General features: G+C 44.8%; 1 protein-coding gene across 1 annotated transcript; it reads left to right on the forward strand.

The window, feature by feature from the left end:
- The first annotated feature begins 35 nt into the window (after positions 1-35).
- LOC119389392 (zinc finger protein 699) lies at positions 36-17,948 on the forward strand. Its single transcript, XM_037656620.2, has 5 exons — positions 36-1,751; positions 4,612-4,856; positions 8,687-8,890; positions 13,868-13,982; positions 17,072-17,948. Exons 1-5 carry the CDS (start codon positions 177-179, stop codon positions 17,624-17,626), a joined length of 2,694 nt encoding a protein of 897 aa, XP_037512548.1. The 5' UTR covers positions 36-176; the 3' UTR covers positions 17,627-17,948.
- The last annotated feature ends 1,173 nt before the right edge of the window (positions 17,949-19,121 follow it).

Below are 19,121 nucleotides of genomic sequence, written 5' to 3' on the forward strand. Positions count from 1 at the left end.
ACAAGCCACAGTCGGCAGTTTGAAATGTGGTTTCTGTTCTGTCGTGTTGTATCTGTACCGATGTTTCGCGGCCGGATTCACTTGTAAGCCCGTTCTAATTATGTAATGTTTGGGCAGTAGCATGCTCAGCTACACGATTTTGTGTACTTATTTTTGCTAATTCGTGGAGACGCACTATGGGAATCTATGTGACGGTCAACTTGGACGTCGAGCCGCTTACAGCCGAGCTTTTATTCCCCCTCGGTCTTCCCGCTGGAAGCTCCGTCGACCTGATAGTTGCTCCTCCGTCTCAACCAAAAGCGGTGGATCGCAAAAGTCCGTTTTCCTTGTGTCACGCCCTCGTATGCGGCAGGAGGGTTCCCATTGCTCGGAACAACTTCGACAAGAGTTTCGAGGCTCCCTCCGTTCCCAGGGGTCTGAGCGTCCGCTCCCCCCTCGTCAATGGACAGCGCATATGTCAGTTAAAGAATGTACGCAAGGGGACATCAACCAAGCCGGTAGCGAACGCGGTACCACAAACACCGCCCGTTGACACTGTCGTTGCGGACGACCCTGAAGAGTGCAAGAAGGCCCTCGAGGACATCATCAAGGCCGGAGAGCCCGAGACCAAAACTGTGTTTGTGTGCACCGAGTGTCCGCACCGCACTTTCGACAAGGACGAGGCGGTGGAGCATTGCAAGTCGCATCTCGCGTCCGCTGGCCCAGCGGACGTAGCAAGCGCGGCGAAAGATGTGCCGAGGCCTCCGCCGAAGCGCGGGAGGCCTCCCAAGGAGAGGTTTCACTGCAATACGTGCGCGAAGTCGTTCTCCTCGCGACAGAGTCTTCAGACGCACCTGCTCAACCACACAAGCCGTGGCGCTGCAGTGCCTTTGGTGACCAGGCTGAAAAGTGTTAGTAATGTGCCGCCCAGAAGTGAGCCTGCAGACTGTCCGCAAAACCCCGTTTCAGAAACCACTCCTGATTGCCCACAAACATTAGTTTCTCGTGCGCTTGAGGAATATACGAACCCTACACTAAACATTCCAATTTCAGGCGATTCCAGCACCAGCGGAACTACTGAATTCAGATGTGTGGGGTGCGCAGAAATGTTTGCATCACTCTCTGATCTTGACACCCATCGTCAGTCAGCGCATCCAGATTCACACTTTTGCCACATCTGCGGTGAACTGTTCAGCGAGGCCATTCACCTCGAATCGCACGTGACAGCGGCACACGGAAAAGGCATCTGCTTTTATTGCACACTTTGCCTGATGGTTTTTGTGGGCGAGGAATCCTTTAAGGGCCACAAAGCACGGTGTGGTGTTGTCTGTGCTACATCCAAACGCAAAAGGCGAGAGTTTATCTGCTCCCACTGTTCTTTCATCACTGATGCTTACTCCAAGCTGTGTGACCATGTGGTTGAGAAACACCCTAATGTTTCAGTGCATCAGTGTGACTATTGCCAGAAACCCTTCCTCCATAGTGCCATGCTTGAGCATCACCATGAAACAGTGCATGAAAAGACAGATGGGCCAACAGCTGCTGGAATTGGCAAGAACTCAACGACACGTCTCTATCCGTGCACTTTCTGTGATCGTGTGTTTAGGAGCCACCGAGGCATCCAGGCTCACACAAACATTCACAAAAACCTGCGGCCATATGAGTGCCGCAAATGTGGTGCCTCACTGACATCCATGACTAACCTTAAAGCACATATGGTCTGTATTCATGGCAACCCTGGTGACAATGCAAAGTGTCCTCACTGCCCCAAGGTCAGTTTTATGGTTTGCTTGCATAATTGTTTGCTCGAGTGCTTTAGTGTTATTGTATATATTCTTTCCCCGTTTTGATACCCTCTAGTGTAGTGTAGCAAACCAAAATCTTCTTTTCCATTTAACATTTTCTTCGTTTGCCTTTTTCCCTCTCTCTACACATTACAGAAAAACAATAACCTATTAAGATTACTTTCCTTGAAAATGTAATTGGTTATATTTACCATTTACTGCCCCGAGAAAGTAATCAAAGAATTATTGAAAAGTAGTGTATCACTTCCATGTTACTTCCCTCCAAGCATTTATTAACATTGTACCAATACAGGAAATAGAATGAGCTGGCCTGACAATTTCGCTGAAACTTCTGCAGCACTTGCACCTTGTTTATTTCACTAGCAATTGCTTTTCATAATTCTCGTTCATCTTCTCCCTTGCTTATTTTTCAAAACATGAGCGGAATGACGATAAACAAGATTGCGGTTGTTGCAGTGTCATGACGCTTGCATCTTGGTCCTCTGTGAAGCACTGTGCATTGCAGTTGCTACTATTCAGAGCATCTCTGAGGAGGCACTCCCACCAGGTTCAATGAAATGTGGCCATCATTGCTGAATGATATTAGTGCTGTTTCAGTTAGTCAGCCAACATACGGCAGAGTATTATGATGAGGAAACTCATAATTAAATGATGGGGCATTCTATTCTAGAACCACAATTTGATTGTGACACAACATTAATTAGAACTAAGAGACATGAAAGCCAAGGAAAGTACATGCGATTATGAGGCACGCTGCAGTGGACTCCATCAGGAAACAAGTGCGCAGCACCTAGGCTTGCCTATTCACTCAAGCACAATCACGAAGCTGTTCTACTGTAGTTCCTGCCAAATTAAGGGGATAAGGCTGCATTATACCTCCTCATCAACAAAGTAATTGATTACATGTTATTGATTACTCAAAGAGTAATTGAAATACAGTGAGTGATAACGACTAAAAGTAATTGATTATTAGAAAACTGCCAAAAAATTTGATTGTGAGCAATCAGTTACGCATGACTTGTTACATGCAAGTCTCAATTCTTTTAAACGGAGATTGCTTATGTCTATTTATGAGCAATATTCCTTGAAGTGAAAGCCCAGCAGAGTTCCTTGAGTGCGATCTTTTTCTCAGACAGACCAATGGTACTTTTTGGCGCCATAATAATGACCAAATTTTCTCATCATTCCTCTCTCAGCACCGACCGGGAATGCTCGCTGCGGGTATAATTCATTCTGTAATAATGAAAAATAAACTGTATTTGAAAAATTAACGCTGTATATGAACAGAAAATGGCTTAAAGCCCAAGCAAGAATTGTCCAGCAAAGATTGTTCCTTGGCAATACCTGACTGACCTACACAAGACCACATTTGTTTTGTGTCCTTATGAGAGTATGCATGCCAGGTTGACACAAGCAGTTCAAATATTGCACAGAAAGAAGAGCTCATTTCCAATTTATATTGACCTACTTCTTTTCACTTGAAGTCCAACTGCAACAAAATATTGACCATCATGAAAAAAAGGACTTAGTTCCAGATAGTGTGGCTAAGCTTTGCCTCCATGCAAAATTTCTTGCTTGAAATACTAGCGCATCTGTAACAAAAAGCTGTCAGAAATAAATGTCTTTGATTCGAAAAGTGAAGGAAATTGCTCCCATTGGCAATCCCTAAACGTGACAACAGACCGACAACTTGAAGAACCAGCACAACTTTTCGGCATCAGCTGCAAGATTTGGCAATGCCCACATTACACGTAACTCATCACATGCAATATACGTATTGAGATTTGTGTCACAGCTGCCAACTACTACACGGACGAGCACGGTCTGCTTAACTGCCGATTGGCTGCCACGGCGGTCTAGTTAGTATTGCGATCGACTGCCGACCCGAAGGTTGCGGGACGGAATCCCGGCCATGGCGGCTGCATTTGACGGAGGCAAAAATGATCAAGGCCCGTGTACTAGATACGTGCACGTTAAAGAACACCAGCAGGTCAAAATTTCCGGAGCCCTCCACTACCGCATCCCTCATAATCGTATCGTCATTTTGGGATGTAAAACCCCAACAAATATTCTTAGGCACTAATTAAAGATTGTTACTAAGTAATTAGCCCATTACCAACCCTGTGGTCTTCGCAAAATTGCTTGAGTATTGTGTAATATGTACAATTTACTTCAAATTAGTCTAAGCATACAAACAAGAAGTTAAAGGCTTGAGGTGAGCAACTATGGTCTAAAAAACGACTGACCAGGACAAGTTATTCCTGTCAAAAAATTGACTGCAGAGACGTTCTTTGTTCTAACTAATGGTGTTGAGCAGCTAAGCCAGAGTGACTTGGTTGCAGTTATTCTTTAACGCATATATGCCCAAACTCAGAAAAAATGACAAAACAAATATTTTTTTTCACAAAACGTGTACTTATACCCTCAAAAGAAAGCACAAGTTCTTTATTTACTGCCAGGTAAACGCAACACTGTTTTTCAAGCTGTCCTATACATATAGGACACTGGGCATTAGGGATGCTAGTGTGGGTGTGGTAAGCCTTGAAACATTTCACGTGCACGCAGACATTGCACTTCTTCCTCTCCATGACGTCTTTCACACAAAGCACGCGTTTGCCCGGAGAAAGCGGTCGGCACGTGGCAGCATGAAAAGCAAGCAATGTCTAGGCTTGCACACCTTGAGAATGAGGCCTGCTTGATGTGCTGTATGTGGCGCTAGTCATCAGCTAGAGAAATAGCGATGTTAGAGTGCATCAAAGAAGCGTCCTATATGTAGGACACTGTGCATATATGGGTTAAAGCAAAATTAGCTTTTTCTTCTGCTCAGGTATTCAAGCTAAAGCGCTCCCTGAACATACACGTGCGTGCCATCCACAGCCAGGAAGGTCGCCGGCAGTGTGAGCTCTGTGGCAAGTGGCTGGCCACTGAGCGGAAGCTGCAACGTCACGTAGCCTTAACGCATTATGGGGATTCTGTCAATGCCCAAGACGGTACGTTCCCCCTGCTGCGACCTCTCAAGTGTGATCGCTGTGACTTCAAGAGCTTTAGCTACCCACGGCTCGCAAGGCACAGGTATGTTTTGATAAGAATGTTCTTTTGGGCAACTGGAGTTGGATAGTGCAACACTTCGGCGAGACACAGAGCAGGACGCTCTGCCGAGTGTGTCTCTCTTCCGTATGTCTCGCTAATGTGCTGCGCTAGCCAACTTAGTTTTACTATACCAACACACCCAGTCATCAACCTTAGGCCTAGCTTTCAGGCTATTTGGTGCCTTGTTAATGAAACACCTTTCATTGCTATATAAAGAAAACAATTCTGCAGAACCAATCTCACTAAGAGTGTTAATGTTAACGTGCTTATCATTTGTTGCTGCGTAGTAACAAATCATATTTCCACAGCTGAAATGCATCGTGTACGAAGCGTGTGGCAGATGGGCTCATTTCTTATGCAGCCCTCTCGAACACCATCTAGTTGCAGCGCTGCAAAGTCAGCTTGTGGTGCATCTGTGAACATGCTATATTCAGACAAGGTGGTCTTAATGGTGATGCTTTTATTTCACCCAACATTAAAATAAATTCTGAAATCTTACTGTGTACGTGTCGGTGTTCATGTGCCACTCTTCAGTGACAAAAAAAAATTGGCCCTAAGCCATGGCAGACACACTTAAAGGGGACCTGCAACACTTTTTTGGCATGGTCAGAAAGCGCTGCCGATCGGTAGTCGAGGCTCCCAAGAACACGCGAGCCAAACATTATAGCGCAGCACGCCGCCTGGGATATAGAATAAATTTGCAAAGTCAGCTAACAAGCGCTTCCTCTTCTCTCGACAAAAATAATGCTTGCAGCATCACTGACACAAGTTCCACGTCGTTGGCTGATTTGAACACGGCGCACTCAATAGTTACTGCGGCCACCTTGCGGTGGCCGCAGTAACTACCGAGTAACTACCGGCGCGCGCGCACGATCGCACTGAAAGTACGTCACACGTTCGAAAAAAAAAAGAAAATGTGCTCAAGGTCAGGAGGCGTGCATGACGTACCTCCTTCCCCCATGCCATTCCCCCCTGCTTAGCTTCCAGTGCTTTTGTCAGGGCGAGAAAAGAGAGAAAGCAATTACAGCGTGCGGCAAATCTTTGTAACTGCACGTACTGGACGGATTCTAAAAATTTTTTGTGGCGTTCGATTCGTGAGGCAATAAGTTCTTTTAGTGAAGCCTTACTTGGAAAAGTGTTTTAGAGCCCCTTTAAGGTAGTGTGCGAAACATTAATTGAAGAGCAGCACATGCCATGTTACCTAAGTTGGCAATAAATAAACTTGTTAATGAGCGGCACATACCTGGTGTCATATGCTTGGTGACTTAAGTCAGTGAAACTGCTGTGTTTTAACACAGCTCTCTCAGCACAGTGGCCCATTGTCCCACCTGTGGACTTCCTCATAAATTTGTGGGAAAGCGGTTATAAATATCCTGAAAAGTGTGAATAGGGTCATTCCACGCCAACTGTCCCAGCTGGGGTGCTCGACAAAAATCAATTTCTCTAAAAAAATCTGAGAAAATTACGTACATATAGACATTAGTTCTACAGTATTTTCCCAAAATATTTTGAGCGGCAAACATTTTTCGGGCACGTGAGCGCCATTTGAACTTCTCGATATGGTGGAAAACCAGGTACGAAAGAAAAATTCGCCATAAATGGACAGTTTCAGGCATTCATTTGAAACTTACTTTTTTACGTTTTTAGAGCATCGCGCTTTTATTATAGGACAGTTGCTCAGAGTAGCTTTATATTTTTCACTCCTTAGTGCTTGAGTAAAATTGAGTAAATTGCAGCGTTTTGGGGAATTTTTGTACAAAAGACGATTGTAGACCAAACGAATCAATTATTTTTATAGAACTCTCCATAAAACGTACTATCTCCTAAAGCTTTTGTTTTGCCTGTGTGCGGCATACAGGCCCTAAAATAAAATCCTGACCTTGTAAAGAACGCTACATTGGCCTATGTTCAGATGTCTGTAGCACTCTAAGGTGGTCCAAGAAAAAATAAGCAGAAAAGTGCATACGATTGAGAATCATAACAACTTTGTCCACAGAAAGTTTAATCAAAGTAGTTTTTGTTTTAGTCAAGAAAAAATTTTTTGAAGTTTAGTCCCACCATTGGATTATTTTGCTGTGGGGGCAATACAAACTGACTGAATTTACTGCATAAAAAAGAGGTAGTGTATTCGGAGCACATGGTTTTCAGTTCCTTTTGTTAGTACTTTATAATGTATATTACATATCAAGGACATAATAAACAGAGGTAAAAATATAACAATACCATTGGCTTAGATGCCAAAATTCCCCAATAATGAATTGCGTTACTTATTGCTGACTCTGAGAATCTATTGGCGTCAAAATAAGTTAAGTCTCAAAGTTTCTGTAAACCGGAGAAAGGAGGTTCCGTCGTGCGGCGCTGACGCACAAAAAAGTCGGGGCTCACGCCCCGACTTTTTTGGCCGGCTGTACATACAGTTTCTTTGTAATGATAAGTTGTTTTAATATACAGAACAGCTGTGCACTTGCTGGCAATACTTTATTGGTCAATATTCAGTGCTATATACACAACCCACATAGACTTGGTTTTTTTCTGCATTATACACGCATTGCTTTCCCTCTAGTGCTTACATTAGTCATGTCTGTCTTTTTTACTTTATGGCTTTAAAGGTGCTGCATTCAGCATTATGTTTGCAAGAAGACTTTGCAACTTTAGTGATACCATTTCATGTAGTATCGGCTCATCAAGTCGAGTATGACCAATAAATCTTCATACAGAAACATCCTCACCATCCGCCTACACGCCACATGTAAGCTGGCATTCTGAGAAAACATCGTGGGTCATGTTATGTTTAACAGTTGCTTACAGAACTGCAATAACAGAGCAACGTGTGCAGTTCTTGGTGTTTGGGGCAAGAATCATACACTTCAGTGCCTTTCTTTTCTCACTTTTTTCCACAACATTCTATGCACCAACTGGCACAAACAAACATGATTACTTGCAGTTTTTTGTGTGTGGATTGCCATTGTATCTTTGTGGATTTCTTGTGCACTTATCAGCAAGAAAAAAAAATGTGTCCATAAACTCCCAAGGATATAACAAATACAGCAGAGATTGGTCATATAGAACATATTAGAGTCAGTCATCTTTTCTTGTTGTTAAAGTGTCAGGAATGATAAAGTATAATGACAGACTGCTTTTCTATGTTTGTTCAGGTCAAGTAAGGACGCCCTAGCTGTGACGCTCGAGCACAGCATTTGAATATGCTATCATATGTGCCATATTTATGCATTTGGACATAACAACCTTCATGCACACCAACATGAGAGTAAATATCGAATTGCTAGGCACTATGGCCATGTAAAACTTCTTAGAGAGCCAGAACAAATTCATGTCAAACTGTAGTGCGAGGAAAAACGGGACACAGTAAAGAACACCCAGGACAGGCGCTGTCCTGCGTGTTCTTTACTGTGTCCCGTTTTTCCTCGCGCTACGCTTCGACAGGAGTCTACACAAACTCACCCAGTACTCAATGTTACTTCAGCCAGAACAAATGCATAGTCAAGTGACAAGAAATCCAGAGATGTTTCTACTTTACTCTTTGGTCTTCAGAGGAAAAGCTTTCACGATCTTACCTAGCCCAAGAATAGTTCTTGTCTAAACTGGCACTTCTGTAGCCACTGCTGTGTATCCATGTGGAGTGTCTTTTTTAATATTTTTTAGAATATGGTGCAGTTTTAGTTATGTATTCAGAAAGTCTTTGCTCTTGCCCTAAATATCACCTTTTCCCGTAAACTTACTTTTTTAATGCGTAGCCTCAGAGAAGTTGCATGTCTATTGCCACATGTTGATTTATCTCCTGCGTTGCACAGGGTGACACACACGGGAGTGTACCCCCATCAATGTCCCGAGTGCAACAAACAGTTTGTGTTCCGTGACCAGATGACACGGCACGTCCAAAGTGTGCACCGCAAGGTCCGACTCAGCTGCCAACAATGTCCACGCCTGTTCTTCTCCGAGAAGCTCTTTCAACAGCACCTCGATGCACATCGGTTGGGACAAGGTTTCCCTTGCACGTACGTCTGCTTATGCTTTAATTAGGCTGTATAGAGTTGCGTCCCTCTGTTGCAAGCTGCATGTCACCTCTTGCCAATGCACACTTTGCAGAGGTTGTGCTTTGGGTGCCTGTGTGACAGAGCATATTACTCTTGTGTTCTGAGAACACCATTCCTGAGAAGGTACCTGTTGTGGTCAAAGATAATAGAAACTTCATGGCACTCTTTGGCCTATATGCACCTGTTCCATTGAACATTATCAATCAATCAATCAATCAATCAATCAATCAATCAATCAATCAATCAATCAATCAATCAATCAATCAATCAGTCAGTCAGTCAGTCAATCGGAAGTTGCCTTTTGTGCCAGGAGTACCTTGAGTGCCGTTTTGTGGTAAAAGAAATTAGGAATGGTGTGCTTTAATCAATCAACAAGTCAATCAATCAAGATTAAACACTGTCATCTGGAATACAATCGGACAAAACTGGCTGTACTTCAGAGGCCAGGTTAAGTGAAATGTCCTTGAAGCGTCTGTAAATGTAGACGCTATGGTTTGTGGTAGCATTGCGGCACATTTGTGTAGTAATACAATGATTATTAGGGTCTTACTTCCCCACTACAGACTGCACAATAATATTAATGTGTTTCCACTTTACTCACCCAATTCAGCACGCCAGCTTACCTCAATATCCACCCCAGTCCTTCATCCCCCACCCTCCTGTTTTCGCACTTGGCCTCTCCTCCTCCACCTTTGTGGTTGGGGGAGAGTGTACGAAGCAAACACACATGCGCGCTAAAGTGGGCAGTTGCTGCCTTGAAGTAGAGAAGACCACTTGCGGAAACATTGGCTCCAGCAACAACCCCTGTTGAATGAAGGAAAGAGATGATTTTCAAGGGCTCATTTTTCTTTGTTAGGCACAATATTAATGAGAACTAACAGACTGTCTGTTAGTTCTCATTAACCCCTGTTGAAGGATCTTTCATCTTTGCAGTTAGTAAGTAAGTAAGTAAGTAGGTGTTCCTGATCCCTTTTGGCACAGGGCAGGCGCTCGCAGCGCCTGCTGCATAGTATCACACCAGGTGTCACATATTGTGAACTGTTAGGGGTGGGCACCCGAAAGCCACCTACTGATTAAAAAATGGGTATGTCACAGTTCATCAGGCAACAGCCTGACCATAGCTTTCTTTATGACTCCGTTAGCATGGGCACTTTCATGTATAAACAGCATACCTGCCAAGTCTCCCAGATTACCCGGGAGACTCCCGGATTTTGAACGTTTCTCCCGGTTGTACGGGTCATAGGAAAATCTCCCGGAAATCCAGTTTTGCCCCGCGCGTCCAGTGCATTGCGCGCCACGTGCGTCACGGTGACGCGAGGTGGGACGTTTCACGTAGAGATGCGCTACACGCAATTTAAAAATTGATCCTAAATGTGTTATAGGTTATACCAGCCGTTAATATTTCGTATATGATGTGTTTGTGTACACACAAATCTATCCCACAAGTCATCTCGCCTTCAAAAGTATGTGTCGATTACTACTGCTTTAGGTGGAGAGCCCAGCACTTTTAATTTTAAGTGCTGGGCTCTCCACTTAAAGTAGCCTTACCGATGTCTGTCGAGATAGCTTGTTCGCCAGTGCTTGCGACCGTCCCCGTCTCAACGGCGCCCCTTATGGTCCCTTGCCCGACGAAATAACTGGTAAGCAAGCGACGACAGGCCTCGCACGCGGAGCGATGTTATCGCATGTGCCCTTCGCGCGACGGTGACGGCCGGGTCGTTTCATCTCTGCTTCAACCGCGTTCGTCCCTAGCGCTAGCGCGCATTTACTCGCACGTGAAACAGATGATGCGTAAGCGATGTTATCGGTTTGGACTCTGTACAGGTCAGCGGCGACTGCAAAATCCCGCTGACAGTGTCCATATAATTGCTAGCGGTCGGCATACTTTATACACCCCCCCCCCTTCCCCCCGTTCAGTAGATCTCCCGGATTCCGTTTCTCCAAACTTGGCAGGTATGAAACAGCAATGAACAGGCTTTCACGACTCTTGTTCGACCATAGTATTACCTCGACTTTGTGTTTGTGAACAACGAAGTATAGAGAGTGTCAGTTTTGTATGATTTCCTTCAAAACACACTTTTTGGATCAAAAAGCACACTTGACAGTATTCGGATTAATGTGTGTACATTAAAGTGCCACTTTCCATGCGCGGTGCTTGCAGTAAGCGCACTCAAAGACTTCACGTAGAAAACAGCGCTACGAGACGGGACAAAGAAAGGGCACAAACACGGCGCTGACTATCAACCAAATGTGCTTTTATTCCACCAGTCCGCATATTTATACATCACCATGACTAACGAAAGCATAACAAAAAACCAGAAAAAGCCGGTCAGCCTGCGCAAAGGCAAGAAAATTTTAACTCGACAGAAATGCTATCTCCTTCGGAAGCAGTGAAATCGAGGGGAGGCTAACACATGCCTCGCCGCCTTTACAAATGTGATACGCTTCAGAAACGAGACGCGCACGTTCGTCATAGTACTTTGATAGGAAATTCGTATCTTTAAAAGATGGCTGGCAGCCGCATTCATTACAATGAATGGATAGTTGACTGTCTTTTGCTTGTTTAGAGACCTTGTTCGCGTGCTCGCGCAAGTGGTCATTAGCACACCGGCCAGTTTTACCAACATAGTAACGCCCGCAGGAAAGAGGAATCTTGTACACAACAGAATCGCAACATTCAACAAACTTTTGCCGGTGCTTCTTACTACATCTTTCCGTCTTGGTTTCTCTGTTTACCTGCTGACACAGGCTACCAAGTTTATTTTTGGCAGAGAATAACAACCTTACCCCAGCCCTACTGACCACCTTTTTAAGATTATGTGCCACCTGGTGCACATACGGGATGACTGCAACTGGTTGCTGGGGGTGTGTCGGTGATTGCACCGCTGCTGAGACCCTGTTCTTAAAGCTAGAAAGGAGGCTTTCAGCGATGCTGGTCAATACAGTTTCCGGGAAACCTGCCAGCTTCAAACGTGCTAATTGACAAGAAAAACTCTCCTCAACCTGGTGGTCACAGGACCTCTCAAGCGCCGCCTTCATGCAGGCCCTGGCAATGCCGCGCTTCACAATCTTCGAGTGCGCGGACGAAAAAGGGAGAAGGCTCTTCTGCGACCTAGGCGCATAACCCCAACAAACATGGTCGTTTGAGAACAAGAGTTCCAAGTCTAAGAAGCGTAACCTATTGTCTAAGGGATGCTCAATGGTCAACTCAAGTGGGCTTAATTCCGTGAGGAATACGTCAAAAATTCCAGCAGCAGGCTGTACGTCAAGAGGGTTAGTGCAATAAAATACTAAAAAGTCGTCCACGTACCGCATCACCTTTACCACGCTAGTCTGTCTAAGTTTGCTGTCAAGATTACGGTCATAGCGGGCTAGTAAGATGTCGCTGAGGACAGGGGCGATGCATGAGCCAATGCAGACTCCTTTTCGCTGAATGAAAAGCTTATCGTCAAAACTTATGAAAGTGGATTGCATGTAAAACTTTAAGAACTCTAAAAATTTGTCGACCGTGATTCCACAAAATTTGTCGACCGTAATCTTGACAGCAAACTTAGACAGACTAGCGTGGTAAAGGTGATGCGGTACGTGGACGACTTTTTAGTATTTTATTGCACTAACCCTCTTGACGTACAGCCTGCTGCTGGAATTTTTGACGTATTCCTCACGGAATTAAGCCCACTTGAGTTGACCATTGAGCATCCCTTAGACAATAGGTTACGCTTCTTAGACTTGGAACTCTTGTTCTCAAACGACCATGTTTGTTGGGGTTATGCGCCTAGGTCGCAGAAGAGCCTTCTCCCTTTTTCGTCCGCGCACTCGAAGATTGTGAAGCGCGGCATTGCCAGGGCCTGCATGAAGGCGGCGCTTGAGAGGTCCTGTGACCACCAGGTTGAGGAGAGTTTTTCTTGTCAATTAGCACGTTTGAAGCTGGCAGGTTTCCCGGAAACTGTATTGACCAGCATCGCTGAAAGCCTCCTTTCTAGCTTTAAGAACAGGGTCTCAGCAGCGGTGCAATCACCGACACACCCCCAGCAACCAGTTGCAGTCATCCCGTATGTGCACCAGGTGGCACATAATCTTAAAAAGGTGGTCAGTAGGGCTGGGGTAAGGTTGTTATTCTCTGCCAAAAATAAACTTGGTAGCCTGTGTCAGCAGGTAAACAGAGAAACCAAGACGGAAAGATGTAGTAAGAAGCACCGGCAAAAGTTTGTTGAATGTTGCGATTCTGTTGTGTACAAGATTCCTCTTTCCTGCGGGCGTTACTATGTTGGTCAAACTGGCCGGTGTGCTAATGACCACTTGCGCGAGCACGCGAACAAGGTCTCTAAACAAGCAAAAGACAGTCAACTATCCATTCATTGTAATGAATGCGGCTGCCAGCCATCTTTTAAAGATACGAATTTCCTATCAAAGTACTATGACGAACGTGCGCGTCTCGTTTCTGAAGCGTATCACATTTGTAAAGGCGGCGAGGCATGTGTTAGCCTCCCCTCGATTTCACTGCTTCCGAAGGAGATAGCATTTCTGTCGAGTTAAAATTTTCTTGCCTTTGCGCAGGCTGACCGGCTTTTTCTGGTTTTTTGTTATGCTTTCGTTAGTCATGGTGATGTATAAATATGCGGACTGGTGGAATAAAAGCACATTTGGTTGATAGTCAGCGCCGTGTTTGTGCCCTTTCTTTGTCCCGTCTCGTAGCGCTGTTTTCTATGTGAAGTCATGCACCAACCAGCCCAAATCCGTACCCTACTGCACTCAAAGAGTTTGTGGCAGACACTTAAGAAACTGCTCCTCCTTCTTGCACTGCGACTGTGCTGCATGTTCCTTGCAGGCCTGGAGTTTGCTTCTTGCTTTATCCAAGCGCAGAAACTAGCAGCACAATGCAGGGCAGTTGTCTATGTGAAACATGCCACCTTTTCATTGCCTGTTTCTCTTGTGTAGCATGTGCGACAACTTCTACGAAACTAAGGCGGCATTGGACCATCACAGCCAAAGCCATGAAGCAAGTCTACCTTATCAGTGTGAACTGTGCAAGCAACGGTTTAAGTACTCACAGGTAGTATTGACTTATTACTACATAAGTTCGAGCTTTCACACTGTAGCAGCTGGCTGCAACTGTAAAGAGTGTCTTTTCATCATTCTCTTGTTGCTGTGCAAGGGCATATACTACTAATACCAACGCAACAACCACTGCAAATCCAGACGTGTCCCGCACCCCTTTTAAAGACATGCCCCCCCCCCTTTTTTTTTGTCCCAAATTAAGCATGCTGCATGAGCCCCACTCGCCTGCCCTGTCTCTTATACGCTTTTGCAAGCCGTCCACCTGTTCATTTCTAAGCACTGGTGCTTGTTCCCTGTCTGTGGCCATGTTCATCCATGTGCTTTGGTGTTCTTGCAACCAGTGAAAACACAGCTTCTATGGACCCACTTCCTTACCTGGAATCCCAAGGTTCTCTCTGCAAAGTTGTAAATAAACTAGTAAAAAAATGGTTGATCCCTCCGTCATAGGAATCGGAATAACACGAAAGTAAAGTGCGCCCTTACAGAAGTAACTGAATGTTTACTGTACATTGATATAAGAGAGTTTGCACAATATACATTGATGTCTGGCAGCTATAGCACCGTTTAACGTGTATGCACACACTTTCATGATTGTTGGTACATCTCCATCCCGACGACTAACGTCCATGTTAAATGATTAAACAAACCCTTGTGGTAGCTGTAGTAGTTAACGGTGAAAGCGTAATCAGACAACGAGGTGTGATAGCCAGAAGACCGTCGCATATTAGACGCAGAACTTGGTCGCCATCCCGCGGCCTGTTAAATGTGATTGAACACCGCGGCCACACTAGAGGGAAACGCAAAGCGCGTCGTGCCGCCCCGGTAGCCCGGCCGCGATTTTTCTCGGGGCGAGCGCGTGAGCGGGGAACGCGGTGTTACAGCCACGTGAGGCAGGCGCGCGTAGCAGAGCTATTTTTGGTTTGGATTAGCGTGATACTATGAGCGAGGCTAGCGAGGCCGACACTTTTACGGCGCTTGAGCTAAGGTCACCACCTCGCGATGTGTTAAGGCATTGAAAAATTGAACTTCTATTGAAAACGCGCCGAATGGGACGGACATGTAACGCGTTGCAAGTGCTAATCGCAGGGGCCACAGTAATGACGAATTACTTTACTTTACCGCTCCCAGAGGAAAACGCCACCCCGCCGACCGGGAGAGTGGTAGATATAAAAGGTGCGTTTGTAAAGGCTCTAGAGTCTGTGACCGTGGCGCAGTGGATAGCGTGCCCGGCATCTGTTGTTGCGGACCGAGCGGTCGTGGGTTCGATGCCCGTTGACAGAACTTTTTTTCTTTGCCATCTAATCGGGTAAATTTTTTCGACGTCATTTCCGTGATGGAAATACGTCACTGTAGTCTTGGTGGTCCCCAGCATAAAACACTTTCGTGTTAAAATGATAATAACAATTAGTACGCAATGCAAGAATTCAAACTAATTACCCTTAGGTTGGAAGACTGAGGTATTTCGCTGTATTGCCCTGATGCTACTGTGGGTCATTTCCACCAGCTGCTGTAATTGGCTCTTGTTGTGCTGTTATCTATAAAGTAGCACTGAGGTGAAGGAACTAAAGCAAAGCTAACACAGAAAAAAGCACGCACCAGGTAAGAGGAGGGAGAAAAGGCATGTCTCTCAGCTTCTCCCTTGCCAGCGAGGGTCACTTCACAAAGCAAACACGACTTCAACTAGAGAGGTTGGTTGGTGAAATCAAAATATGGGGAAATATTCGGGAAGGATACAGGATGAGGTGGGTCGTCACTGAGTAATGCTTTCTTCTGCTTTTAAATGGAAAGGATCTCGGGCATCTGTAAGTGTTTACTACAACTGATGCTGCGAGAAATAGTGCAAGAACTCCTCCTCGTGGATTTCTGCAGAACTGATTTTTCACAGGCCGTGTCCACGAGTTCTTCTACTTACAGTAAAACCTCGGTGATACAAATCTCGCGGGGTTACGAAAAATATTCGTATCATCCAAAATTCGTATCACCAGAAAACATGGAAAATTACTAGTATGCGAAAAAAGAAGGTTGGCATACATTTTGATTTAGTGTTTCTCAGGGCCGCAGCTACGTCATGAACAGCTCTGAATGATTGCCAGTAAAGTTTTTAGGCGTCAGCGATCATACTTGCACTTGTAAATATACGGTGCATGCGCGCGTGTGTAAGTAATGAACCAGATGTGTTGTGCCCCGGGACCGCTAGTGCCCCTTCCCAATCTTACTACGCTTTTTTGCATGACACCAAAGTACTGCAGCGAAAGTGGCTTAAGAAGCGCTTTGCACACGATAGATAGAGGCCAAGCTCCTTCGCCAAGACCGTTTGCTTCGTCTCTTGGGGTCTTCGTCCACCTTTAATGGGACTTCATGACGGACCCGCAGCCCAAGTTTCAGTCTTGTTTCATAGAACTCTGATTGCGGGGACATGGCTTACATAGACGTGGCAGGCACGTGTTAACACAGTACAACGACGCTGCTGCCTCGAGCACAGGAGCACGCGTCAACGTGTCGGAAAAAAAAAAAAAGCGCGGCGTCAACGTCATCTGTAATCTCAACGCGAAGGCGCCTAAAGGCCTTCAAGATTCGCGCGCATGCCCGCGCCCGCGCGTGACTGCCGCGTCTTCCGCGACAGCGCGGGCAGCACCTGTTCGTACCTGTGCGCTATAGCGTACATTCGTATCAAACGTCGTGGGGTGCAAATCGGTTCGCAACAACCGTACCCCAATACATTGCAGGCTAATGGGCCTTGGCCGGGACCACAGAAAAATTCGTATCACCCCGAAATTCGTACGAGCCGTGAACGTATCACCGAGGTTTTACTGTATTTGGCCTTGCCCTGCAATTTACTAGCCTCTTATTTATTTCGGATAATCTGCCCTCGTTTGAGGACTGAGCCCCGTACAAACGCTTCCATGGAGAAGCGTTTGTATGGGGCACAGTCCTCAAATGAGGGCAGATTTTTATTCACTAATGAATTCCGAGAAATCAACGTTATTGCTTTGCACCATTCTCTTGTGAACAACAACTTAAGTTTTCTTCCAATAGCCGAGCGCTACATGCAGTGTCTCGGGTTGATATTAGCCACTTTTGCAGGGGCTTTCTATTCATCGGAGGTTTCGGCATAGCAAGGAAGCAAGGTCATCGAGCCAGTGGAAGAGTGGCGACCACACGTGGCGGCACAGCTGTGACGTCTGTCACATTCGCTTCAAGTACCAGAGCAGCCTAGCTGCACACAGGTTGAACCGGCACACCGATGCTGAGCGACTCACTTGCACCTACTGCAGCCGCAGTTTCAACTCGCAGAGCGTTTTGGCTCTGCACATTCGCTCACACACTGGCGAGAAACCACACGTGTGCCCACACTGCAGCAAGGCATTCAGCATACCAAACAATCTCAAGAACCACATCATCACACAGCACACCAAGGAGTTCAAGTTTTTCTGTCCACTGTGCTCCAAAGGTGCAGTCAGCCAAATAAAACTACGACAGCATTTGCTTCAGTCACACAAGGCCATAAATGACTCCTCAAGCAAGTACAAGAGAACGGTGACGAAGACTGTTCCGGACATGCCAGATATTGATGACCTTCCCATGTCTCAAGTGGCTGTTGAAGATGCAGCCTCCATTTTGTCCCAGATCATCATGTGAACCAAAAGCCAGTTTTTAAGCATTGTGTTACTGTGTTAACAAAACAAAGTGACTTTTGGAAGGAGTAATTGAAGTTCTACTTAGCTTGTTACTTGAGTGCTGTTCATGCTGCTTGCAATAGGATAATAAACTGTTGCTGCATAGAGAAATGATAGTAATAGTCAACAGTATGTTTCTATAAAGTAGGAAGTAAGCAACATGAAATGACTTAAAATTTTTGCAGTTTGAATGATTTCCAATTGCTGACATCATGTAAGAACACATGTGAAATTTATTTTTCAAATAACTGTATTTATATTATTGGTGTGCAGTTAGCAATTACATAAATTAAGTGTTGGTATGTTCTTCTTTTGTCTATAGTTATTATAGTGTATGTATGTTACAGTTATGTTGGATAGAGGTTCATGCAAGTGTTAATTTAATTCTATGTGCCAGTACATATATGCCTTTTGGCAAGTGCACATTTATATGCCTTTTCTGAGATGCACAGACATGATGGAATTCATCTAACGCAGCACCCCCGCTTCCAGCAGCACTTGGTTACATCCGTTAATAATTTAGTTGGAGCGCATTTTTTGCCTTTTCAAACCATGGAAAACTTTTGACTGCAATAGCGAGTGAGGAACTGCACACCAAGTGAGGAATATTCAGTTCTTCAATGAGTTTTGTCAAATTTACAGAATTGGGTGCTTCATTCAAGAACTCTCTGTAGGAATGTGAGATATGAAACCTTCAACTGTTCCATGTTTAGTATATTTGGAAAGAACCTATCCAGCAGCTGTTCTTGCTTTTGATGCGCTCTCACATTATTTCTGTACTTCCACATTCAACACTACACTCGCTGCTTCTTTTTATTAGCCTTGTCTTGTCCTCAAACTGTGAACGTCAATGTCGATGGCACTTTATTTTTTGAATACTGAAATCCTAGTAGTTACAGATACCAAACGAGATCCATCCATCAGCATCACACAACATTTCAACTAAGTTTTCAATGCACTGCACTGAAGAAAGTAAGTGCATGCAAGCGGAGTTACAAATATTGTTCCTGGACAAGGTGACAAGATTTGCTTAGAAGGGTGTAATTTCGTGCACCCTTATTTTTTACACCTTTTGAGGTGTAATGTTCTCAATATTATCAACTCTGTACGCATTTGCTTTTTTAATTTCCTTTCAGGAAGTGTGCAGAAAACATAATGTGGGAATAAAGATAGCTATGCAAAAATGTGAGGATGAAGAGACTCTGCACAGCAGAGGCACAAAGCACAAAATTTTTGTAGGGATGGGCGAATATTCGGGCGTTTAGAATATTCGAACGAATATTACAGTATTCGCATTCGCTTCGATACGAATTTATATTATTCGAAATTTAGAAGTATTCGAAATGAACGAATATATGTATGTTTAACCGCACATAACCCCCTGTAAAGGTGGTTTCACTGCAGCGTCATGTTGCTCTACCATAAAACCACCTTTACAGGAGAAATCTGCACTGCCA

The sequence above is a fragment of the Rhipicephalus sanguineus genome, chromosome 4 (genome assembly GCF_013339695.2).
Source record: "Rhipicephalus sanguineus isolate Rsan-2018 chromosome 4, BIME_Rsan_1.4, whole genome shotgun sequence".
In the NCBI taxonomy this organism is placed as follows: Eukaryota; Metazoa; Arthropoda; class Arachnida; order Ixodida; family Ixodidae; genus Rhipicephalus; species Rhipicephalus sanguineus.